Source organism: Engystomops pustulosus, chromosome 1 (assembly GCF_040894005.1).
Source record: "Engystomops pustulosus chromosome 1, aEngPut4.maternal, whole genome shotgun sequence".
Taxonomy (NCBI): domain Eukaryota; kingdom Metazoa; phylum Chordata; class Amphibia; order Anura; family Leptodactylidae; genus Engystomops; species Engystomops pustulosus.
Window position 1 is genome coordinate 170,995,990 of NC_092411.1, and position 26,367 is coordinate 171,022,356.

Genomic DNA, 26,367 nt, shown 5'->3' on the forward strand with positions numbered 1-26,367 from the left:
CCGATAGAATAAAGATAACATGATCATTAGGCTAAACAGTGAACACAAAAAAAAAAAAAAAATTTTACTCCTTTTTTGCTCCTGTCCCTGCCCTAAATTTTCAACAGTATGGGATACCAACCCCAAAATGGTAACACTGGAAAAAGCATCTCATCCCGCAAAAAAAAAAAAAAAAATTCCATCACATGGCCCCAATAACGAAAAAGCTAAAATTTTATAGCCTACAAAAGGGGCCAATGAGGAAACTAAAATCCTGGCAGCTGCAGGGCGCTCCTTCCCTTCTGCGCCTCGCTGTGCGCCCATAAAACAAGTAACGGCCACAGGAGAGGGGTCTCTGTACTCAGGAGAAATTGCTGAACAAATTGTAAGGTGGGTTTTCTCTTTTTATCTTTTGGAAATGTGTAAATTTTAGGGCTAAATGAACGTATAACCGGCACAATTTGACCATTCTAAATTTCACCTCCATTTGGAAGTAATTACTATGAAAATCTCAAGGGGTTAACAATTTTCCTAAAAGCGGTTGAGGGGTGCAGATTTGAAAATGGGTTGATTATATAGGGAATTTGATGCTAAATATGTAAAATTTCATTCAAAACGGGATTTATCCCCAAAATAGTCAATTCTGAAAATACGGAAAATCGATCTTTGATTTGTAAGCCACGTGACATCAAAATAAATTATCCAGACATTTCAAAAATTATGAAAATGTAAAGTAGACAAATGGGAAATGTTATTCAGCAACTTATTTAGGTGGTAAACGCAGTGATTTCAAATTTCAACAAATTTTTCAAAAAAAATCATAATTATTTCTTTTTGTTTTGCAAATAAACACAAAACATATCAGCCAAAATTTACCACTAAAATGAAGTACAACATGGGGGGGAAAAAAAAAATCTCAGAATCGTTTAGATAAGTAACAGTGTTCAAAAGTTATAACCATATAAAGCTACGCAGGTCAGAATACAAAAAAATGGGACTGAGCCTTAAGCTACAAGCCCAAACACAGCCCAAAGCCCAAACACAGCTCTTTACATTGAAAAAAAAAAAAAAAAAGTTTAATTTTTGTAAATGGGGAGCGAAAAAGGAAATCACGAAAAAGGGCCACGTCCTTAAGGGGTTAATGGACATGTGTAGATGCATACGTATGTATGTGTTTATACGTGTATTTGTATGTTTGAGTATGTATTTGTGTGTATACACGTGTATATGTGAACATTTTTGCAGCCCAAAAGCGTACATATATACCCCCCCATTTCTATCACTACCATTTACACCAGTCATTTATTTCAAAATTCATCCCCCTCTATTCCACCCATACCATCCCCAAATACATGCCACTAAGAACCTTAACCATCGTGTTCATTCATTTAATTTTCATATGTATTACGATCCCCGGCCCAACTCCTTCATTTCACTTCATTTTTTGGAGTTTACACTTAGTGTGCATGTGCAGATCGTAGTTTTGGGCTGAAGCAGAGCCCACTAATCGCAGCGTATTAAACACCGCTGTAAACAAGCTATCTGACAGCTCTGGAACAACGTCTTGCTTACCTGCAGCCTGGGAGAAGTAATCTTTATCTACAAAATCGATCATCTTTTGATTATGTTATAGTGGTGCACCTTCACCATTCATATACCCTTACTGTTAATTGAACATAGACTTGGATGCATTTACTTTATTCATTCATTCATTCATTGATACAGGCGGTCCCCTACTTAAGGACACCCGACTTACAGACAACCCATAGTTACAGACAGACCCCTCTGACCTCTGGTGAAGCTCTCTGAATGCTTTGCTATAGTCCCAGATTGCAATAATCAGCTGTAAGGTGTCTGTAATGAAGCTTTATTGATAATCATTGGTCCCATTACAGCAAAAAATGTTTAAACTCCAATTGTCACTGGGGCCCAAATTTTTTTTGTCTGGATCTACAATTATAAAATATACAGTTTCAACTTACATACAAATTCATCTTAAGAACAAACCTCCAAACCTATCTTGTATGTAACCCGGGGACTGCCTGTATATCCATGGTTGTGTTCCTCTGTACCAAATATCTGTTTTATCAAAATGATAATTATCCAATTAATATTTTTGTGATATTATTATTGCTACTATGTACCATCACCTATCCATCTAATTGATGACATTTTTATGTTATCAGCATTATTTTGAGTTCTACACTTTTCCACTATAGATTTAATCATCTATATATTGATTTATTGACCAGATTACTATATATGTTGATTAACCTGAGGATACCCTCACCTTAACCAAACAGCTAAAAATAGGGCTGTGCCTAATTTAGCACAACCACATCTGGTGCTTCTACTAACCCCTTAAAGAGGACCTGTCGCCCAAAATTTCGGCACTAGGAGCTGCTTGCTAAAGTAAGCCACATACCACAATGTGCCCGGGATCTCGCTAAACCGCATGCACCGCCCACTCCAATTGCATCACGAGAAGCGGACATAGTCCAATTCCAGAGGCGCATCAAAGTGACGTGCATCAACCCGAAACCCAGGCTCGCATGCGCTTCCTCCACGGGTGCCATCTTGGGTAAGGGAAATTTGCCCTGAGAAGAAATATGATGTATTCGGACATCTGTGACAAAAGGAACAGCATAGTATTGTATATACAACTTGGAGAGCTAATCCCTTGCACAATACAATTGAATAGGAATCATACACTGTAATAATAAATGTGCATGGTAAAGAATGATGAAAAAATTATAAATGGTTGACAAAAAAGTGAGTGAAATGAAAAAAGACTTGTTAATTGTTAAGTCCCTAACATTATCATAGTTTTGCCCCATAGTTTTTGACATAAAAAACAAATGTAATAAAAACTGATCTAAAGATCGCAACTTTCCCGAAAATGGTAGCAATAAAAGTGTCAGCCTGTCCCAGAAAAAAATTACACTGTGATACAAAAAGTTTTAAATTTTTGGTAAAATCTATAAACACCTAATAAAACCCATATAAATTTGGTATCTCTTTGATCATATGGAACCAAAGAATATATTGGAGATGGCATTTGGAGTGCACAGTTTAAGATGCAAATTCCACTTCCCAGTACATGGGATGGTATATAAAATACTGTTACTAGGAAGTAAGATTTGTCAGAAAATAAACCCCCATGCAGCTCTGTACATGGAAAATAAAAAAGTTATTGATTTTTGAAAGTGGGAAGCAATAAAGTAAAATGGTAAAAACAAGGGTTAATCTTCCCTGATACCACAAGATAAAAAGTTTACAAATTCTCTGGGATAAGGGTTTGTGGTACCCGAGGCCACATTCACACTTTGGTTGTGTTTGGAAATGCATTCCAAAGGCTCCACTCGTGATCAAATATTTTGGTAACAATGGGGCAGATTTATCAAGCAGTCTGAAAGTCAGAATATTTCCAATTGCCCATGGCAACCAATCACAGCTCCCCTTTAAAATATTCATGAGCACTGGTGAAATGAAAGCTTATCTGTGATTGGTTGCCATGGGCAACTGGAAATATTCTGACTTTCAGACTGCTTGATAAATCTGCCCCATTATGTTTCCAACACATTAACTGAACGCGAATGAAATGCAATCTTACCCTAACGTGCGATCGCAGGTAGAGTGTTTGGATTGTGTTTCAAAACGCAACCAAAATGCCACGTGTGAACGCGGCCTCAGGTGCTCTACAAACACGTTATGGCACCTGAAAAATATTCTGCCCTACAAAAGCTCAATGGGTCCTTCCCTTTCACGCCCCGCCATGTGCCCTGACAGCGGATTCCATCCATACTTGGAAAAAACTGCACAATATATTCCTAGATACATTTCCTACTTTTATTCAGTTAATGTGGGTACATTTTGCAGCCAAATGAATGCATTGATTTTGCTTGAATTTTGTAAAATACATTAAGGGTTAACAAACTTTCTACCTGCTGGTTTGAATAGTTTGAGAGGTAAAGTTAGAGTGTGGTGATATGTGGGGGCTTTTTATTAAAAGAACTTCCAAAACCCCTAAAATAATTTATTCTAAAATGTTCTTAAAAATTTGAGAGAATGCTCTTCGATTTGTGATCTTTCTAGCGTCATAATAGGACACTTCTAAAATGATGCCAACACAAAGCTAGAGATATAAAAGTTAGTAACTAATTTGGGTAGTAAGACTCCGTTTGAAAAACTGAGTATTTTGTAGTTTGATAATAGCAATTTTTTTCAAAAAATGTTTACCAAATTCACTTTTTCAGAAATGAATGCAAAATATATCAACCAAAACTTCCCACTAAGTTGAAGTACAAAATGTCACAGAAAAAAAAACCTCAAAAACAATTGGGTAAAACAGCAAATCTACCAAGACACAGCCATCCCTCTAAACTTTCATCTCAAACGAGGAGAAGACTGATCAGAGATGCAGCCAAGAGGCCCATGATCACTCTGGATGAACGGCATAGATCTACAGCTGAGATGGCAGTGTCTGTCCACAGGACAACCAACCATACACTGCACAATACTCTGGCCTTTATGGAAGAGGGGCAAGAAAAAAGCCATTTCTCAAAGAGATCCATAAAAAGTCTTGTTTAAAGGGGTATTCCAGGAATAAGTATAATTCACATACTAATGGGTACTCAAAATATAAGCTAATGTGCCCTTAGCAGAAAATGCTGGTGACAGACTGTAATGGAAAATTAAAATGCTTCCGGTCCTTTAATCAGTCTGCTAATTTCCTCCGTGTGGTCCGTTGTAGAGCAGACACAGGACACAAGATGGCCGCTGGTCACATGTCCACCACCTGCCTGGGCAGGTCATGTGATCACCACTATGTTTGCCTGTAGTGGGTTGGTTGAAGTGCATCCAGTATGGCCAGTGTGTGGTGATGGCAGTTACACATCATTACTATGGCAACAGAGCAGGACAGTCTGTTACATCATCCCTGGGAGTAGAGCATGAGAGGTAGGAGGAGTTACTGAGAACCAAAGGATCTTGGGACTTGTAGTTTCCAGTGGCGGCCATCTAAGTGATAACTTCACCTACTTTAGAGAGGCCATAAATTTTGTAAATCAGTAAATCAAACTATTTAACCCCTTAACGCTGAAGCCACTTTTCACCTTCCTGACACGGCCCATTTTTTCAAATCTGCCCTGTGTCACTATAAATGGTTATAACTTCAAAACGCTTTAACATATCCAAGTGATTTTAAAATTGTTTTCTCGTGACACTTTGTACTTCATGTTAGTTGAAAAATTTTGGTTTTATGTTTTGCATTTATTTATGAGAAAATCCGATATTTGGTGAAAAATTCTTGATTTTCGAACTTCAAAATGTTCATAACCGCAAAAAAAAATGTAATAACTAACATTCACTAAATGTCTAATTTATGTGGACATGGTTTTTTAGGCATCCTCTTATTTTTGTAGGATGTTATAGGCCTTTGAACGTTAGGTGCGATTTTTCACATTTTCATAAAAAACTTAAAATCCTGCTATTGAGGGACCTGCTCAGGTTTCAAATCACTTTGAGAGGCCTAAATAAAAGTAAAACCCCATAAATTACCCCATTATAGAAACTACACCCCTCAACGATCGTGAAACAACTTTTATGAAGTTTGTTAACCCTTTAATTGTTTTACAGGGGTTAAAACTAAATCGGATACAATGTTGAAAGTAAACTTTTTTGGCTAAATGAATGTGTTTTTCAAAAAATGTACAAATTCTCAGTGGATAAAATACCAAAACGCTCCACAAAATTTGTTACCCAATCCCTCCCGTGTATAACAATACCCCATATGTGATGGTAACCCGCTGTATGAGCACACGCCAAGGCATCGAAGGGAGCTGCGCCATTCAGAACAGATTATGCAATGTCACTTTTTATTGGCTATACAAGCTTTTTTTTTGGCAATTTGGACATATTAGGGGCTTATTTTTTGCGGCATGAGATGCACTTTACAACTAATTCATTTTCGTGGGTCATGAGCTTATTGATGAGATTTTATTAACTGTTGAATGTATGGGTGAAAAAAAATTGTCAATTTTGGTTTACTTTTTTTTCGTATTTTTTGGGGGTCGTACACCGTTCACTAAAAATACTATATTATCTTTATTCTATAGGTCAGTGATGGCGAACCTTTTAGATACCGAGTGCCGAAACTACAAGCAAAAGCCATATATTTTTCACAAAGGCCAATTTAAAGTAACAGGTTTCAAACGTATTGGCGCCCTGAGGACACCAATACAGGAGAAATTTGTATTATTATTGTAGTTTCCCTCTAATGGGGGGCTTAGCAGGATGAATTCACAGGTTTGGAGAAGGGGCTACAATGATAATTAAGCTCTGTCCACACCTCCTTGATTCAGGTCTTGAGTCCTGAATGGTGACCTTTGTGCTGGCTGATGGCCTGGGTGCCCACAGAGAGGGCTATGAGTGCCACCTATGGCACCCGTGCCATAGGTTTGCCACCACTGCTATAGTTGATTACGATTATGGTGATACCTCATTTATACAGTTTTTCATTTATTTTTACAATTTTACTGGATAAAAACCTAATATAGAGGAAATCTCATTTGTTTTTGCATCACCATCTTTTCGGAGACGTAAATTTAATAGTTTTTGGTTGACAGAGCTAGTTTTGGGCTTATTTATTACGAGTTGAGTTGTTCTTTTCAGTGGTACCATTTTGGCGCACATAACTTTGCTTGATCACTTTTTAGAACTTTTTTGTGTAGAGATTTTATGAAAAATGTACATTTTTGGCGTGTTTTAAAGGTTTTGTTTTTACGGCGTTCACCGTGCGGGTCCAAAAATGTTTCTGAGTTATTGTACGGATTGTTACGGACGCGGCGATACCAAATATGTGGGTTTTTTTGGCGATTTTGTGTTTTTTTTCACTTTATTACATGTGTATAAGGAATATTTGTGTTTAGGGGATTAACTTTATTTAATTAATTCTTTTTTATTAAAAAACGATTTTATGTATAGTTTTTAACATTTTTTATTAACTTTTACAGGTTAGCTTGAACAAGTGATCCACTGCTCAGTGTGCCAGAAGGCACGGACCCGGCTCACAGAAGAGGATCGCGCAGCCCCGGGCACCGGCAGTCCCGGGGCTGCGATCGGAGCAGTGGACCAGCTCCCCCCCCACCCCCGGTAAGCGCCGCAGGGGGGGTCCGATTCTTCTCAAATGCCCCTAGCAGTGTCAGGGGTTAACACCCGCGATCTGATAAATCTCCGATCGCGGGTGTAGGCTATAATATATAGCCGACACCCGCAGCTTCTGGCGCGGGCTTCGTTCTGGAGCCGGCGCCAGAAGCATGACGTATTATTACTGCATTTTGCGGGAAAGCACCTCCCGCCATGCAGTAATAGTACGTCAAATGTCGGGAAGGGGTTAAGCTCCATTTTGTGACTAATGACACCGAGTATTGCTACATTAATTTATTTATATCATCATGGGTTTTTGTGTCAGACGTTCATATTCCCGTAATACCCCTTTAAAGTTTTATAGAAGAAGGTGCTCTGGTCAGGTGTAACCAAAATAGAACTTTTTGGCTACAATGCTGGCTAAATTGATGGGAAGACAGATGGAGCCAAATACAGGACCACTCTGGAAGAAAGCCTGTTTGAGACCACAAAAGACCCAAAACCGGGACAGAGATTTATCTTCCAACAAAACAATGATCACAAATAGAAAGCAAAATCTACAATGGAATGGCTCACAAATAAACATATCCAGGTGCCAGACCTGAATCCAAATGGGAGAAAAAAAGAAAAAAAAAAAAAGAAGCTAAAAACAGCTGTTCAAACACTCTCCATCCAGCCTCCCTGAGCTTGAGCGGTTTGCCTAGTTAGAATTGGCAAAAATGTGCATAACAGATAGAGACAAACATTAACTTGTAGCTGTAAATGTAACAAAAGGTGATGCTACAAAGTATTAATTAATATTGCAGTTTAGTTATTTTTCTTTTACAAAAGTTTAAAATATCCAATAAATTTCATGTTATTGATTCTTCACCAAAAAGTTAGAGAAGGAAAAAAAAAGTTAGAGGGCAAAATACTGTATAAGATCATGGTGAGCACTAAAAACAAATTATTTTTGTGCATCCAAAGAAAAAAACACCATGAAAAGTGATCAAAAAGTCACAATTAGCCCCGCATGATACCGATTAAAATTTCCACTCATCCCACAACAAAATTAAAAAAACAACTTCAAAAAGGCTGTTTTGAATAGTTTAAGGGGTGCCGTTTTAAAAATGGGCCATTTGTGTGAACTTTCTAATAAAGAACCCTTGTGAAAATGAATTGTCATCTAAAAGTATAAAATAAAAAAAAATAATAATAAACTTCTAATCAGCATAAATCAGACAATGTTAGTTATCCATCAATTTGGGCGGCTAGACTAACTGTATGATGAACATAATTTTTTTAATAAATAAGCGCCAAAAAATTCTAACTAAAATATAGTACAGTCATGGCCAAAAGTTTTGAGAACGACACAAATACAGGCGGTCCCCTACTTAAGAACACTTGACTTACATACGACCCCTAGTTACAAACGGACCTCTGGATGTTGGTAATTTACTGTACTTTAGCCTTAGGCTACAATAAACAGCTATAACAGTTATCACAGGTGTCTGTAATTAAGCTTTATTGTTAATCCTGGTTCTTATGACAATCCAACATTTTTAAAATCCAATTGTCACAGAGACCAAAAAAAAGTTTGACTGGGGTTACAATAATAAAGTATATGGTTTCGACTTACATACAAACTCAACTTAAGAACAAACCTACAGACCCTATCTTGTACGTAACCCGGGGACTGCCTGTATTATATTTTCATATGATCTGTTTCCCTCTGGGTTTTATGTGCTTTTGTCAGATGTTTTTATCACATACAGAAATACAAGCGCAATCATATTAGGAGTAACAAAAGCTTTGACAGTTAGAATGAGTTAATGCAGCAAGTCAATATTTGCAGTGTTGACCCTTCTTCAGGACGTCTCCCTGGCATGCTCTCAATCAACTTCTGGACCAAATTCTGACTGATAGTAGTCCATTCTTGAACAATCAATGTCTGCATTTTGTCACAATTTGTTGGTTTTCAAGTTCTCAATGGGATTAAGATCTGGGGAGTTTCCAGGCCATGGACTCAAAAATCTCTGTTTCGAGCCATTTAGTTATTACCTGTGCTTTATGGCAAGGTGCTCCATCATGCTGGAAAATGTATAGGAAAGGCGAACAGGGAGAGACCAAAAAGCGCTCATAGAGTAGTAGTTTGTACAACAATGGACAAATTCAGATGGGGGAGGAAAGAATGAGGCTCACCAGATAGAGTTGTGCAAGTTCCAGGCACAACACTAGTGGAAGGCTTGAACTGAGTACCAATCAGGTGCTGCCTGTTGACGGGATCATCAGAGTGCAGTAGCCACACCGGTCTGGATCAGATGCATGGGATGATGGGGAGATTGTCACTATGGCGCACACTGGTAGTCAAAATTGATTCGGAGAGTACTTCACAACAAATCTGTGTCTCGGTAACACAGCGCGTTTCGGAATCAGCGGCGATTCCTTTTTCAAGTGAGGATAGACTAGAAGCTCAGGTCTTAAGTGTCTTCCCAGAGCTTCCTACAGCTCTGGGAAGACACTTAAGACCTGAGCTTCTAGTCTCTCCTCACTTGAAAAAGGAATCGCCGCTGATCATGCTGGAAAAGGCATTGTTGATCACCAAACTGCTCTTGGACTGTTGGGAGAAGTTGCTCTTGGAGGACATTCTGGTACCATTCTTTATTCATGGATGTGTTTTTAGGCAAGACAGTGAGAGCCGAATCCCTTGGCTGAGAAGCAACCACACATATATGCTTGCAGGATGCTCTACAGTTGGCATGAGACAAGACTGGTGGTATCGCTCACCTTGTCTTCTCCGAACAAGCTGTTTTCCAGATGTTCCAAACAATCGGAAAGGGGATTCATCAGAGAAAATTACTTTACCCCAGTCCTCAGCAGTCCACTCCCTGCACCTTTTCTGTCCAGTCTGTTCCTGATGTTTCTTCTGGTAAGAAGTGTCTTCTTTGCTGCCCTCCTTGACACCAGGCCTTGCTCCAAGAGTCTCCGCCTCACGTGCAGATACACTCACACCTGCCTGCTGCCATTCCTGGGCAAGCTCTGCACTGCTGGTAGCATGATCCCGAAGCTGAGACACTTTTAAGAGACGGTCATGGCACTTGTCCTCCTTCTTGGGCGCCCTGGAGCCTTTTTGGCAACAATGGAACCTCTCTCCTTGAATTCCTTGATAACGCGATAGATTGTTGACTGAGGTGCAATCTTTCTAGCTGCGATACTCAGCCATGTTAGGCCAGTTTTGTGCAGCGCAATGATGACTGCACATGTTTCTTTAGAGATAACCATGGTTTACAGAAGAGAAACAATGATGCTAAGCACCAGCCTCCGTTTAAAGTGTCCAGTGGTGTGATTCATCCTTAATCATGACAGATTGATCTTCAGCCCTGTCCTCATCAACACCCACACCTCTGTTAATGGAGCAATCACTGAAATTATGTTAGCTGCTCCTTTTAAGGCAGGCCTGCAATGAAGTTGAAATGTGTTTTGGGGGAAAAAGTTAATTTTCTAGGCAAATATTGATTTTGCAATTAATTGCTGTTAAGCCGATCACTCTTTATAACATTATGGAGTACAGCCAGTCCCCTACTTAAGAACACCCGACTTACAGACGACCCCTATTTACAAACAGACATCTGGATATTGTTAAATTACTGTACTTTATCCTTAGGCTACAATACACAGCTATAACAGTTATCAGGGGCATCTGCAATTAAGATATATTACTAATCCTAGTTCTTACGACAATCCAACAATTTTAAAATCCAATTGTCACAGAGACCAAAAAAATACTGGTTGGGGTTACAATTCTAAAATATACAGTTCCGACTTGCATACAAATTCAACTTAAGAGCAAACCTACAGAACCTATCTGGTATGTAATCCGGGGACTGCCTGTATATGCTAATTGCCATTATAAAACCTGATGCAGTAGACTTTGTAAAAATTTACATTTGTATCATTCTCAAAACTTTTGGCCATGACTGTACTAATGTAATGAGCAGCATGTAATTTAAAAAAAAAAAACAAAAAACTGAAAACAAAAAACTGAAAACAAAAAAATAAGGTTGCACGATGCATCAAAATTTCTGTACCTTTTCTGTTTTAAATGAGGCAAAACGGTCCAATAGCAGGATTTCTTGTGGTACGATGCTGAGCAAGTGACCACTGCTCCACCAATCAGAGAAAAGAAATGCATTACATGCTGTGTGTGAACGCGGGCAAGGAGTGGAGACAGAAGCAGGGAGGTTCTGTGCTGTAGCGCTAGAGGTAACAGAGATCTTATCTCTTCAGCCCAGACTTGTGTTAGCCACTCAGCCATGCCCATGTGTCCAGCCCTAACAGTATCAGCTTCCGATGCCCTGATAAAACACTGCAGTGTAACCCACTAAACCCTGTCAACCATGTGTCCTGCTCCCTGTCAGTATTGGTCGCTTTGATGCTCTGAAAAACACTGCAGGAGTGCCCTGTCAGAGGTCATATCAATGCTATTAGAATTTCTTTGTGTTGGCTGCTAATGCCCCTGATAAAACACTTCAGTAAAAGTTTAACCCACTCAGCCCCAGACTGCTCCTGTACTGTTGGAAAACAAGTCTGATGGTGAATTCACATGGGACGTTTTGGATGCGTCGAAACGCATTAAAAAAAAAAAAAAAAAAAAAAAACACACCTTACAAAAAAGTTATCAAAAAGCCGATAACCTGAATACTACCAAGAAAAATTAGGGCTCATAACACAAAAACAAACCTCAACTAGCTCAGTCAGTGGGAAAAATTTTGGATTCAGCACTTTTTTCTTCTCAGGAAAAGTATCGTAACGGTATTGAGCATCGTGATACTTTTCCCAGAGATCGTATCCTGTGTCCTTAAGGTGAAAGTGAGTTGTGTACTTAAAGGGGTTATGCCACGAAAAAATTGACTGCAAAAAGCTGTCAAAGAGGTTAAAATATTTCAAAAATCTATTTCTAATAGTTACCTGGAAGTAAAAGTACCTTTCTATTTGTTATTATGATGCTTGTTCAGCCTCTATTCTGCTCCACACAGAAGCAGATGTGGGAGGGGCCTAGCCAGGCACATGCACAGCACTGACAAAGGAAGTTATTGCACAACTCAGTGCTACAGAGCGTTCAGCCTTCAGAGTCTCCTTCCACCTGCTGTTCTAAAATAGTCCCTGCATTTACTGATCCAATAGAAGTCTAATAGAAATGTGTCATACGCCCCATGTTAAAAGTGCACCAAAAAAGTTGGTGCAGTCTGTCAAAGCAGTGCAGGGGGCACCAGATTCATGAAGAACGTGCACCAGAAATCCTGAATCTGGCGGCCCCTGCACAATACACAGGACACTGCACAGAGTACACATGTACTATGTATTCTCACAGCATCATGGTCGGTCAGGCTGACATGCATGGCGGAAGTCTAGGTGGGTGCAGGGGAGGAAAAACCCCACGTGTATTGTCACTCCAAAGTGACACTTACCCCTGGGGAAGTCACTTTGAAGTGAGGATACGCATGGAGTTTGCCGTCCCTGCATTTTTCTAGACCTCCGACATATTTACACTTTACTGTCCGCCTGACCGACGATGATGCTGTGAGAATACATTGAATTGCAACTAAATCACTAGATAGATAGATATTTATGAGATAGATGACAGGTGATAGATAATAGGACTTGGATAGATAAATAGGTGACAGCTTCTCACATGTTACTGATCTTTAGCCCTGCAGGACCGCATGGAGGGACAGTGAATGGTGGAGAGTACAGGCGGATTGCAGGACAGCAGGGTAGCATGGAGGGACAGTGAATGGTGGAGAGTAAAGGAGGAGGACTGCATCAGGAGAGGTCAGAGCTCAGCCTGTTACTTGTGTTATCTCTGCAGCCTCCTGTGTGACCTGACTAATGGTGGAGGGAGGAGAGGGCTGCTATATTGCTATGATCCATGTTAGGGGAGGACTCCTCTGTGCAGCAGATAGTCATGTCTGGCTGCAGTTACCTTGTATATGCTGCTGTAGGCTCCTGTGACACTGGTAATCAGTGGCCATCACAGCACAATCTCTGCCCCTCCTCCTCTCTCACTTCCTATTGGCTGCAGTGTGTCAGGTGATCTCTCAGTGTGGAGAGGAGCTGTGAGCCCGTGGAGTGATCTGTAGTGCAGAGCAGCTAGCTGACTCCTTGTGCGCAGACTCTGCCAGATCAGCTGTTGCTCAGGACGGGACACAGCTACCAATAGGGGGCACCAGCAACCAGGACAAGGAGGCGTTATCTCAGTACACCTGCAGATTTTGTAATAAGTGTAAATGGTGAAAGTACTTGTCACAATGCATTGGACCCAATTAAAGCCATTTGCTATGGTGACACAACCCCTTTAAAGGGCTAAGGGTTCCAGTTTCTCTATTCTGTTTCCCCTACATGCCGAGCACCAGGAAAACACCACTCTTGTCTGACTTTTCCTGTGCTCCCATTCCCCTTCTTACTGTCCGCTAGACTAGACTCCCTGATACTCCTCCCTCTACTCTTACATGTTACCCAACTAGTGGAACCCTCACTCCGAACTTCCATACAATCCCAACACCCTTCTTCCCCGATGAGTTTGTGCTCAAAAAGCAGCAAACTCCACTTCATATTGTCAATTGCTGGCAGCCTTGGAAATTGGTCGTTTAGAACCTGAATCCGGGCATCCTACACAGTAGTATGCTCCCTCAAACTGTTGATCAAATGAAGCATACATGGCACAGGATGTACATTATGTAGTATTGGCACCCATGAAGTCCATTGCAGTAATGGGGATTACAAGATAAAATAAGGTTTTAGAAACATACGAATTCAAAGAAACGAGAATGTAGCAGTTACCTCCTGAAGTCTTGAAACCCTTAATTCTAAATCACACTTTGCGAGTGTGTTCAGTATTCAAACGTTACCACACTGTGTACGTTTGCTTTTTAAAGGTTTAGATGCAAAATAAGCTCTCTCTGCAACCAAAATGTGGTGGCAACTTTTTTTGTGGAATAAACTACAACTTGTTTGTTCAATAATACACATTGCATACTAATCTTGTTTCAGTTTAAATTTTTGACAAAATTCCAGAGATCACTGAGAAACTGGAAATGCTTTTCTGGAAAGAGTTACACAATATTGGTTTTACTTTGGGGGTAAATTTGGGAGCTATGGAACAACAACATCAAAAAGAATGATCTTGGGGGGGAGGGAAAAAAAAATAATGGAGCGGTACCTGCGCTTGGAGCCTGGCCATGTATAAGAGTGGGGGGTTTTAGTCTGAAACCGCTCGATTTCTCCTCTAAAAAACAAAAATTATTGATTGTTAATTTTTTGTGCAAGAATAGAAGCAAAGCATAACATTTGCATACATTAAGTTAATGTAAAACTAAGAGACAGCAAGTTCAAAAAAACACTAAAAATATAAAATTAAAGGCTTTGTTGTCCACCTCCACCCAACTTGCAGTCCCATGTGATAGATTACCAGTTCAGCTCCCCTGACCTTACTTCAATCCTTAAAACATCTAGTGCTGTCCCGAGAACCCTAACCTCCATATACACACACGTAATCAGACAGTCATTTCCATCCTCTCTCATCCATGTGTAGACAGACATTACTGCTTCCTGCATTGTGTAGAGACTGTGTAAAAGTCACATCCCTTTCGGGTTTTCGTAGGTATGATGTCACAGGGAGGAGCCGAAACTTTTTAGACACGTGGAAAGGCACACAAAATATGTTCTAAGCCAGTGTAACACAATACCTATAGGAGAGCGGTGTCTCTATATAGCTCTCCTATAGAAATTACACTGGCTAAAAAAACGGATTTGTATGAAAACATGATAAACGAAGTTGCAATGTAAATGCAATAACACGTGCAGTGTCAGCAGAATCATAATTTACACTTGATATAAACGCAAGCACAAAGTAAACAACAATATAAATGTGATGTTACCACAAATGCTAAGTAAATGTGGCATAAATGCAAATCGAATGCAAATGATATAGCAACGTAAACATGATGTGAATGCAAAATCAACTCACAAAGTTAAATCATTCTCAGTAATATAGGGTTTATCTAAACATGCTGAAAATGTAATGTTAGGATTCCTTGCTATGTAGCACACGTTCTGCTAGAGGGTGAGGGATGAGCGCTGCTTACCTCTCCCCTCCATAGGTACCCCTGCTGCCTGGCTGTAATTACAGCAAAGATAAAGCATACGCTATCTTTTTCCCAGCGACTGTACAGGGTGTGTGTACATGGGCCCTTAACACCTTTGTTAAGGTGTGGGCTCCAGCAGCTGGTGCATGTCACATAACATGGAGATATCTCGATGACAATCAGGTGATGGTGGCAAAAGAACCTCCTGGCGACGTCACCCGGCCAATCAGAGCGGTCCTTCCCCAGCAAATTGCTGCAATTGGTCAATCCCAGAGTTTTTGGGCAAAAAAATTAAAATTTTGGCTTCTTCCCGCTCTCCAGCGACAATGTCTCTATTACGTGTGCGGTGCAAGGTTTTTTTTTTGTTGAACTTATATAACTTTTCGGTGTGGCAGCTGTGGGGTTTGTCCATAGAGTTTGTTGCACATCGACAGATTTTTCTGTGTGTAATATAATTGGTGTACAATGTCTCCGAAGACATACTGTGTTGAAGGCATATAACATGATGGCCTCTAAAACGGAGTCCGCTAGTGGGGAAGATGTCCCCTTTTACTTCTCTTCGGGCCCTGGGACGTCTAGGGGAGAAGGGGGCCTGGGTCATCCACTGACCCCACATGGGCAACTCCAGATAATTATGCCCCTCAGCTCCAAGACTTTGCGGGCCAACCTGGAGTTAAATTTGACATGGCAGGGCTTAGAGATGAGAATTTTTTTAAATATTTTTTTGATGAGGAGCGATTCAATTTAATTGTAGTACACAAAAATCGATTCGCAGCACAATATATTGCACAACCCGACAGGTAGACCCCTGTCACTGCAGAAGAGATAGAGAAGATAGAATCCCTTCCCTTCATTGGTTGAACTTGATGGACAAGTGTCTTTTTTCAACCGTATAAACTATGAAAGTATTGGGGCATAAAACTTCTTATGGGGCTTATAAAGAAACCATCAATCAGGGATTATTGGAGCACAGACATGTTGTACCACACCCCGATATTCCGCATAACGATGAGCAGGATGCGCTCTGAAGCCATCCATAAGCTTTTGCATTATGCAAACAACACACAGTGCCCACCCAAAGATGACCCCAGTTATGATTGTTTAAGATCAGATATAGCGCGGCATGTGGCAGTGAAATCAGAGAGGTCCCCCAAAGTCACTGCTTGGACAAAAACTTTGAAGGTACGAGAGCCGGGCAATATGCATCGACTCTGTATTGTGTGTTAAGTACAAGTCCAAGAGAGACGTTCTTGTATTAAAGGAAATCTGCTATTTGCTTTAATGCATAATGGACCAAAATATACCTCAGCATAAGCCGAAAATACATTATCACTGTGTTGTCCATGACAGGCACAAGTAATCAATCGCTGCACCATTCCCAGCTGCTGTGTTCGTGTCATCCAGCTCAGGTTGATTAGTCCTGTCTAGACAGTTCCGGAAGCTCCTGTTTACGTGGAAGCAAATGTGTTTATGTATGGCAGCAAGGGCACCCAGCTTTCCAAGTGTTTTTGCATCAGTGTCGCTACTGAATTCTGAAGGTATGCTTGGTACGAGGTGCCAGCACATAAATCCCCCAAAACTGACTGCATTTTGGAATACAATAGGTATACCGGAGGGATTGATTTTTTCGGACCTGGTGTTTCAGCCTTATAACGCCATGTAGAAATCGAGGGTGTGGTACAAGAAGCTCCTGTGCACATAATGCAGATGGCACTGTATAAAACATAAGTGTTACATCGATGTGCAGGCCAGATGGGAACTTTCCTGGAGTTTCAAAAAGGTGGCCATTATGCCTTTTGTTTTTGGATACCAGGAAGGGGGGAGTGCCAGTACTTCTGGAAGTGAGGCCACAAATATTGTACCAGGGCAGCACTTTCCAAAAGAAGTTCCCAAAACTGCCCAGAAGGGAAGGACACAAAATATGTACAGGGTGTGCTCCACCAGGGCTATGTATAAACAAGTGCATTTAGATTTTACCCTGATGTACTATGCACAGCTTATACATCATGCCTCATCTTCCATTTTGAGCCCTGCTGTGTGCCAGCCTGTAGATTGTTGCCATATATAGCGTATTGCCCTACCCGGGAGAACCTACTTCATGATTTTTGGGGCGTTTGTCTCCAGTGGCATGTGTTGGGCTTAATACATTTGTCACCAAAATGCCTCATTGGATAAAAAAAAAAAAAAAAAAAAAAAGCAATTTAATACAAAGGGAATTGAAGAGTGTACAGATTTTGGCGAGCATATCGGGGGTTAAAATGCTCACCCGCCAACCCCAAATAAATTCCATTAGGGGTGAAGTTTCTATTGAAGAGGTACCTTAGCAGCTCTGCTCACTTGACATGGGTCTCCAAATCCGAATTATTTAAAACGGAACTCCAATAGCAAAATTCCACTCCTTCAATTCTCAGCCCTGTAGTGTGCCCAGCCCAATAGATTATTGCCATACTTGGGACAACCCGAAGGGCGATTTTTGGGATGCATGTCTAAAATAATACTACTAATAATAATAACAATAATAAAAAGAATAGTAAAAATACTACTACTGTTAATACTAAAAATAACGCTACACAGATCTTGCCAAATCGGTCCCTGTCCCAATGGGGCTCACAATCTAATCAACCTACCAGCATGTTTGGGAGTGTGGGAGGAAACCGGAGGAACTGTAGGAAACCCACGCAAATACGGAGATAACATTAACTCTTTGAAGATGTTGACTCTGGGACTTGAACCCATGTCCCTGGCGCTGCAAGTCTGCAATGGTAACCACCAAGCCACAGAGCTGCACCGTGGCATAAGTTAGGCACAATATATTTGGCACTAAAAATGGCACATGAGAAAAAAAAAAAAAAACAGTAATTTTTACTCTGCACCATTTACTTTGTATTAGAATTTTGCCCGCATGTTAGCATTTAAAATATTAATTACAGCCCTACATAAATACATTGAGAACCGTAGTTTCCAAACTGGTGTCTTTTTGAGTGGTTTTCTATTGTTTAGGGCAGTGGTTCTCAACCTTTCTAATGCTGTGACCCCGCAGTACAGTTCCTCATGCTGTGGTGACCCCAAACCATGCAACTCACAGTAAAAATACAGTAAAATTGCGGACCGATGGCTTTAGGCGACCCCCGGTTTTGGTCGTTCGACCCCCGCTGGGGTCCCGACCCACAGGTTGAGAACCACTGGTTTAGGGGCTCTTCAAATACGCTGTGGCACCAAAAAACATTTGTAGCCAAATCAGCCTGCCAAAATCCCAATAGCATCAACTCCATTTTCGACATCACTGCACGGCTTAACAGCAGTTAACATCAACATGTCAGGTTCTGCAGTACTCTAAGAAACAGGCCCAAAAAATTGGCGCCGCCATCTTTTTTTCGATCGCCACGCCCCCGAACGTCATCGGGGGGCGGCGATCGGTTACCATGGTAGCCTCGGGTCTTCTCTTGACACGAGGCTACATGGTTTATGCAGGTTCGTTACAATGAGCCAGTGGCTCATTGTAATGTAAGACCTGCAAAAACGCCATATATTGCAATACTGTAGTATTGCAGTATATGGTAGGAGCGATCTGATCATCTAGGGTTAATGTACCCTAGATGGTCTAAAAAATAGTGGAAAAAAAAAGAAAAAAAAAAGTTTAAAAAATAAAAAAATTTAATAAAATATTAAAAGTTCAAATCACCCCCCTTTCCCTAGAACGGATATAAAACATAACAAACAGTAAAAATCACAGACATATTAGGTATCGCCGCGTCCCAAAATGCCCGATCTATCAAAATATAAAAACGGTTACGGCCGGCGGTGACCTCCGAGGCGGGAAATGGCGCCCAAATGTCCGAAATGCGACTTTTACACCTTTTTACATAACATAAAAAATGAAATAAAAAATGATCAAAATGTCGCACAGACCTCAAAATGGTAGCAATGAAAACGTCGCCTCATTTCGCAAAAAATGACCCCTCACACATTTCCGTGCGCCAAAGTATGAAAAAGTTATTAGCGTCAGAAGATGGCAAAAAAATTTTTTTCTTTTTTGTACACATTCGTTTAATTTTTGAAAATGTATTAAAACACAATAAAACCTATATAAATTTGGTATCACCGCGATCGCACCGAACCAAAGAATAAAGTAGGCGTGTTATTTGGAGCGAAGAGTGAAAGTCGTAAAAACTGAGACCACAAGAACGTGACGCACGTGCGGTTTTTTTTCAATTTTTCCACATTTGGAATTTTTTTTCAGCTTCGCAGTACAAGGCATGTTAAAATAAATAACATTACGGGAAAGTAAAATTTGTTACGCACAAAATAAGCCCTCACACAGGTCTGTACACGTAAAAATGAAAAAGTTATGGATTTTTGAAGTTGGAGAGCGAGAAATTAGCCGAAAAACCCTCCGTCCTTAAGGGGTTAAAATATATATATCTATATCTACCGTATAAACGCGAGTATAAGCCAACCCGAGTATAAGCCGAGACCCCTAATTTTACCACAAAAAAATGGGAAAACCTATTGACTCGAGTATAAGCCGAGGGTGTAGTATACAGCCAGCTAGCCCCCTGTAGTATACAGCCTGTCCCAAGTAGTATACAATCAGCCTGCCCCCAAAAAGTATACAGCCTGCCCCCAAAAAGTATACAATCAGCCTGCCCCCAAAAAGTATACAATCAGCCTGCCCCCAAAAAGTATACAGCCTGCCCTCAGTATAATAAAAAAAATAAACTTAATACTCACCCTCCGACGATACTCACCTTTGATTTGAAGTGGCGGCTCCCGGTCCTCGGCGGCGGCTCCCGGTCCTGGGCGGCGGCTTCTCTCTTCGATCTTCACGTGCCGGCAGTCGCGTCCATGCGACTTGCCAGCGGGCGCACAGTGCGATGCGGCGGTGTCGCCGCTGATGACATCATCAGCGGCGACACCGCTACATCATATTGTGCGCCCGCCGGCAAGTCGCATAGACGCGACTGCCGGCACGTGAAGATCGAAGAGAGAAGCTGCCGCAGAGGATCGGGAGCTGCCGCAGAGGATCGGGAGCTGCCGCCGAGGACCAGGAGCCACCGCCGAGGACCGGGAGCCGGAGGGTGAGTATTAATTTTTTTTTTTTTTATTAACTCGTGTATAAGCCGAGATTAGGTTTTTCAGCACATTTTTTGTGCTGAAAAACTTGGCTTATACACGAGTATATACGGTATATATCATTTTTTAATTTAGGGGCTATTTTCCATTACAGGGTTAACCGCCGGGAAGAATCGCTTTTTTAACACATGGGACATTTTGGGGCGTGGTGATATCCAACATGTTTATGCTTTTTGCTATTTATACTACTTACTAAGGGGGAAAGAACTAGGCAACTTATTTTTCTTTTACCATTTTTCAGACTACCTAGGGTACTATAAACCTAGGGTGTCTGATTGAACCAACCACATATTGCCATACTATAGTATGCAAGTGTGCAAATCGCACATTGTAATACATTGGTTAAATAGTGAAAACCTCGGGTCTTCATATGACCCGAGACTGTCATAGCGTCAGATTACCGCTACCTGATGAAGTGACAGGGAGCGACAATCCAAACCAACATAGCGGCACCCGCACTTTGCGAGTGGTGAACAATCTGTTAACACCCGCAATCGGTGCTAGCAACATTTGGGTGTGCTACTGGTGGGCGTCTGCTGCAAATTGCAGCAAACTCTCAATGGCTATGGAGAGTGCTCAGCCTGTGAGCCTTCTCCAAACACCTGCAGCCAACGCGTGACCTTTTAGTAGTAGTTCACACGTCGTTAAGGGGTTAAAAAAAAGGGCTGAGCCTTGATGTATAAACTGGCTACGACCTTAAGGGGTTAATTGAATATTAGCAGAAGATAAAGGTGTGAACACATCCTCTAGAGGAGCATAGAGAAAACACAGAAGCTTCTGACACTGCTAGCTCTTGATTGGACAGTATGAATAGATTAGCATAACACACAACGCCTCTTGCTGCTCCAGCACCACCGCTCTCAATGTAGAAAGGATTACAAATGTTCAGGTACTAATACGGATATCTCTGCCACCATGGGGACTAGAAAAAAAAATTCTAGATAACCCAGAATCTATGAAACAGCACCTACAGAACCGTATGGTGATCTCCACAAGTGGGAGGTGATGAAAGGTCTCCCTTAACCCCCTAACATGTGTACATCTGTATTGCACATGTCTTAAGAGGGCTTACTGGCTGTACATAATGCCGATACCCATCAAGAGAGTTAGCCCCTATAGTTACACAAAATGCAATAGTGGCACTTAAGAGGATATTTTAGCTGCCATCTTGGATCCTGCCACCACCAATTTGCAAAGCCCGTAGCTATGACACCAGTGACTTCAGGAATGGTCCCATGCCGATCATAGCAGGATCTATAAAATAGCCTGCTGTCAGCAGCTCCTTTACAGATAGATATTTTACAATGTACTGCAACTGATCAGACCTCCTAGGGCAGGTTGTCACCCATGCCAGAGTGCATGGAGAGCGCTCTCTGTAGGGACGCATACCAACTCCCCAGCCTTGACCAAGCAGGGAGAGTGAGAGTTCACACAAGGGAGCCCACAGCTGCAGAGGAGAAGCATGGAGGTCAGAAGCTGTTGCGTGCATTTTCCCAGGAGGCAGCTCAGTGTTAGAGCTGTGAATACTTAAAGTGGTCCTGTCAGGTGACTTTGGGACCCTAAACCAACTATAGATACTTGTGGTTTAGTGTTCCAAATTTCCCCGTATGACCGCATATATCCTTGTTTCTGCCCACAATTTTCGTTACCTGCATAAGGCTTCCAGGGAAGCCAGCACAACCCCACCCCATATGTGCAATATAAACCGTGGTGTTGTACTGGCTTCACTAGCAGCCTTGTGCAAGTGATGAAAGGCATTGACAGAGGCAAGTATATACGTGGCCCCAGACATAGGCAAGTACAAGTGGACGCAGACAGTCATGGGTGATCCCAAAGCCACCTATATCTTTGCTGTTCATTGCCCACACCCTCCACCCCTAAACAACCACTTCTTTGCCCTACAGAGCCCCTGCCAAATTTGATTCCCCAATCCTTCACTAGGCCCCTTCTTTTTATTACTGCATATGAGTTAGGCGTTATTAACCACTTACCGATGTGTATCAAAAATAACGGTTATACCTGGCATTTAACCCCACAACTGCATTTGGAAAGATTAACCATCACTGCCGTAGGGTTTAAATAGGGTGGTCTAAACGTACAGGAAATTTAAAAAAATTACATTTATAGTTTTAACCCCTTCCCGACATTTGACGTAATCGTACTGCATTGCGGGAGGTGCTTTCCCACAAATTGCAGTACTATTACGTCAAACTTCTGGCCCAGGCTCCTGAACGGAGCCGGGGCCAGAAGCTGCGGGTGTCGGCTATATATTATAGCCGACACCCGCGGCATGATAGAGGCATTCCACAAGAATCGGACAAACCCCCCCCCCCCCTGCCTTCTGGCAGGACTTGGCTGTAACACACTGAGCATGCGCAACATGTAATACAAGTAATACATCTGTATTACACTGTGTAAAGTGAAGTGTAAAAGTGAATAAAAACATTACATAAAAACATTTAATAAAATTAAATAAAGGTAAAGTCCCCTAAACACAAACATTCCCTATACACATGTAATAAAGAAAAAAAAAAATACACAAAATCGCCAAAAAACCCACATATTTGGTAATGCCGCGTCCGTAACAATCCGTACAATAACTCAGAAACATTATTGGGCCCACTCGGTGAGCGCCTTAAAAACAAAACATGAAAAACTCGCCAATACATTTTTCATAAAATCTCTTCACAAAAATGTTCTAAAAAGTGATCAAAAAAAGTTATGTGCGCCAAAATGGTACCAATTGAAAGGACAACTATGTAAATGAGTTATCACCTTAATCGTAGTGGTCTGTAGAATAAAGATAATATAGTATTTTTAGTGTACAGTGTACGACCACCAAAAATACAAAAAGAAAGGAAACCAAAATTGCCAATTTTCTTTTCACCCATACATTCAAGAGTTAATAAAATCTCCTCAATAAGCTAATGACCCACTAAAATGAAATATTTGTAAAGCGCATCTCATGTCGCAAAAAATAAGCCTTTATATGTCCAAATTGCCAAAAAAAAAATAAAGATTGTATAGCCAATAAAAAGTGACAATGGATTATCTGCTCTGAATGGCGCAGCTTCCCATCCCTGCCCCGACGTGTGCCCATACAGCAGGTTACCACCACATATGGGGGATTGTTATACGCGGGAGGGATTGGGTATCAAATTTTGTGGAGCGTTTTGGTATTTTATCCAGTGAGAATTTGTACATTTTTTGAAAAACACATTAAAACACAAAAAAAAAAAATTTACTTTCAAAATTGTATCTGATTTTGTTTTAAACCCTGTAAAACAATTAAAGGGTTAATAAACTTCACAAAAGTTGTTTCACGTACGTTAAGGGGTGTAGTTTCTATAATGGGGTTTTACTTTTATTTAGGCCTCTCAAAGAGACTTGAAACCTGAGCAGGTCCCTCAATAAACAGTATTTTGCGGTTTTTATGAAAATGTGAAAAATCACACGTGACGTTCAAAGCCCCATAACCTCCTACAAAAATAAGAGTATGCATAAAAACCATGTCCACATAAAGAAGACATTTGTTGAATGTTAGTTATTAAGTTTTTTTGCGGTTATGACTATGTGTGGAAAAAGTAGAACATTTTGAAGTTCGAAAATCGAGAATTTTTCCAAACTTTCACCAAATATTTGATTTACACATAAATAAATGCAAAATATACCACCAAAAATTTTTCAACATGAAGTACAATGTGTCACGAGAAAACAATTTTAAAATCACTTGGATATGTTAAAGCGTTTCAAAGTTATAACCATTTATAGTGACACAGGGCAGATTTGAAAAAAAAAAAAACTGGCAGGCAGGTGAAAAGTGGCTTCGGCGTTAAGGGGTTAATAGAAATATTTGAAAAAACCCTTAAAATGTTAAATCCCTCCCTTTTCCTAAAATGCAAAAGAAAAGGGAAAAAAAAAAAAAGAATCCCATTTCTCAAACTGCCAGATCAAAATATAATTATAAAATATAATATCGTTAAAACAGGCAAATGAGAAATGTGCGGAAAGGTTTTTCCCAGTTTCACAAAACAAGTTTTATAAAAATTGATCAAATGGTCTGGATAAGAAAGTAGGTTTTAGAAACTGTCAAGAGCATTTACAAAAATTCATTACATCTTACAGACAAATAAACTTTCAAAAGAGATTTCCAAAGGCTTATATAATCAGGCTTAAACCACCTTTAAACCCCATGGTAACGCTCTCACTACTATACTATACAGCTATATATACTGTTGATGTATGTGGTTAAGAGGTTGATCTGGTCTGCAAGAGGCATAATAAGAGTGGGTAAGAAATTAACCAGCAAAGTTTTATATGATGGTTAAAGCCATGAACTATTAGGACCAGTAAGAAAGAGATAGGGGAGACTAAAGGGAAGATGTGTGGAGGATAGAAAAAGGGAAGATGTGTGTGTGTGTGTGTGTGTGTGTGTGTGTGTGTGTGTGTGTGTGTGTGTGTGTGTGTGTGTGTGTGTGTGTGTGTGTGTGTGTGTGTGTGTGTGTGTGTGTGTGTGTGTGTGTGTGTGTGTGTGTCATAAGGTTGTAGAGGAGGGGTAGATCTAATTCGGAAGACAGAGACCATTAGGGTAATAAGGAAGTCAGTATGGAAGTAAGAGGGTATTAGGATGGGAGGGAAATCTGCCCTGGTGTCGGTGAGGCTACATGTAGAAATCTTTAGCAATTTCTAATAGCAATGGGTTTGCCAAATTTGAAAGTGACGTCATGGAATGTGAGAGGCGTCACAACTGCAGCTAAAAGGCAAAACATTTTATGTCACCTAAAGAGACTAGACTGACAGTACTACTCCAGGAGACCTTTAAAATAAAGGTAAAATAAAGCGCTGTGGCCAGATGGATACTCCTATGATTTTTTTATAAAATAATGTGCCTCCAAGTAGATCCAGGTTCATACAGACCTATCTCTCAGATAAATATCAATATAAAAATATACACAAGAATTCTGGCATATAGGCTTGCAGCAATGATTCCAGGTCTAATACACACCTGCCAAAATGGTTTTGTGAAGAGACATCACGAAGTAAAAAATGAGCGCACAGCTATGGTGGTACTGGACTGGGCCAACAGAAAAGAAAAATAAAGCAATGATTTCAGTCTATGCGGAAAAGGCATTAGACAGTGGCCTTGGCCTGGTTCAATAAAGTTATGCTTAATATGGGGATAGATATACATTGTTTCGATAGCCCTACAAAAATGACCAACAAACCACTAGCACAAGTAATAATACGAGGGGTTATATCAGAACATTTTTCCTAGGTACACGCCAAGGATGCCCCCTCTCGCCATTAGTATTTACAATGAGAAAAGGCAGGGTCTTAGGAGTAAATGGATGGCACTCAGATTTTTAAACAAAATGAGGAGGGATGTCCATATTTTTAAAATAGTTATATCTTTATTTAAGATCTAAGTTACAATTAGTTGAGAGCAATTAAAAAGCACCATTAGTGCATAAACCAACAATAATAGTCCCGGTGCCCACAAAAGGTAGACAAAAATAGTTACTTGCCTAGTGGCTTTTGTGGGCACCGGGACTTTTGTTGTATAATAAAGTTATAACTATAGGAAATATGGACATCCCTCTTTATTTTATTATTTAACTATTGAACCACTAGCCCTAGACATACACAGAATGTTTAATTTGTTAAAAAAATATGAGGAGGTCTCGGGGTAGAAAATTTATATGCACAAAACAGAAGTTTTATTATTAGGGGGAGAATCTGTCCTGGAATAAGGAATGTGGGTTAAAAATTGTTAAGGATAATTTAAGGTTTCTAGGGGGTAGGTTAGATAGGGATCTCACAAAAACATATGGGTTAAATTACACAGGGTTGTTTGAAAAGATGGCTCACGATTTAAAAAGATGGATGGAACTTCCACTCTCACTATTTGGTAGTAAAAATGAAATAAAGATGGTTATTTTCCCTAGGTTGCTATATACGAATGCAGATGCTCCCGTTGTTACTCAAG

General features: G+C 40.5%; 1 protein-coding gene across 6 annotated transcripts in view; it reads right to left on the minus strand.

Annotated features, from left to right (window-relative positions):
- RANBP3 (RAN binding protein 3) overlaps positions 1-26,367 on the minus strand; it is a 144,081-nt gene that overhangs the window by 53,753 nt on the left and 63,961 nt on the right. For 3 of the 6 annotated variants that reach the window (XM_072113866.1, XM_072113863.1, XM_072113868.1), the window contains one exon: positions 14,324-14,389. The exons of the other annotated variants lie outside the window; for them this stretch is intronic. In XM_072113866.1, the coding sequence (XP_071969967.1) occupies positions 14,324-14,389 (66 nt within the window). The remainder of the gene's footprint in view (positions 1-14,323; positions 14,390-26,367) is intronic. 6 annotated transcript variants of the gene reach the window in all.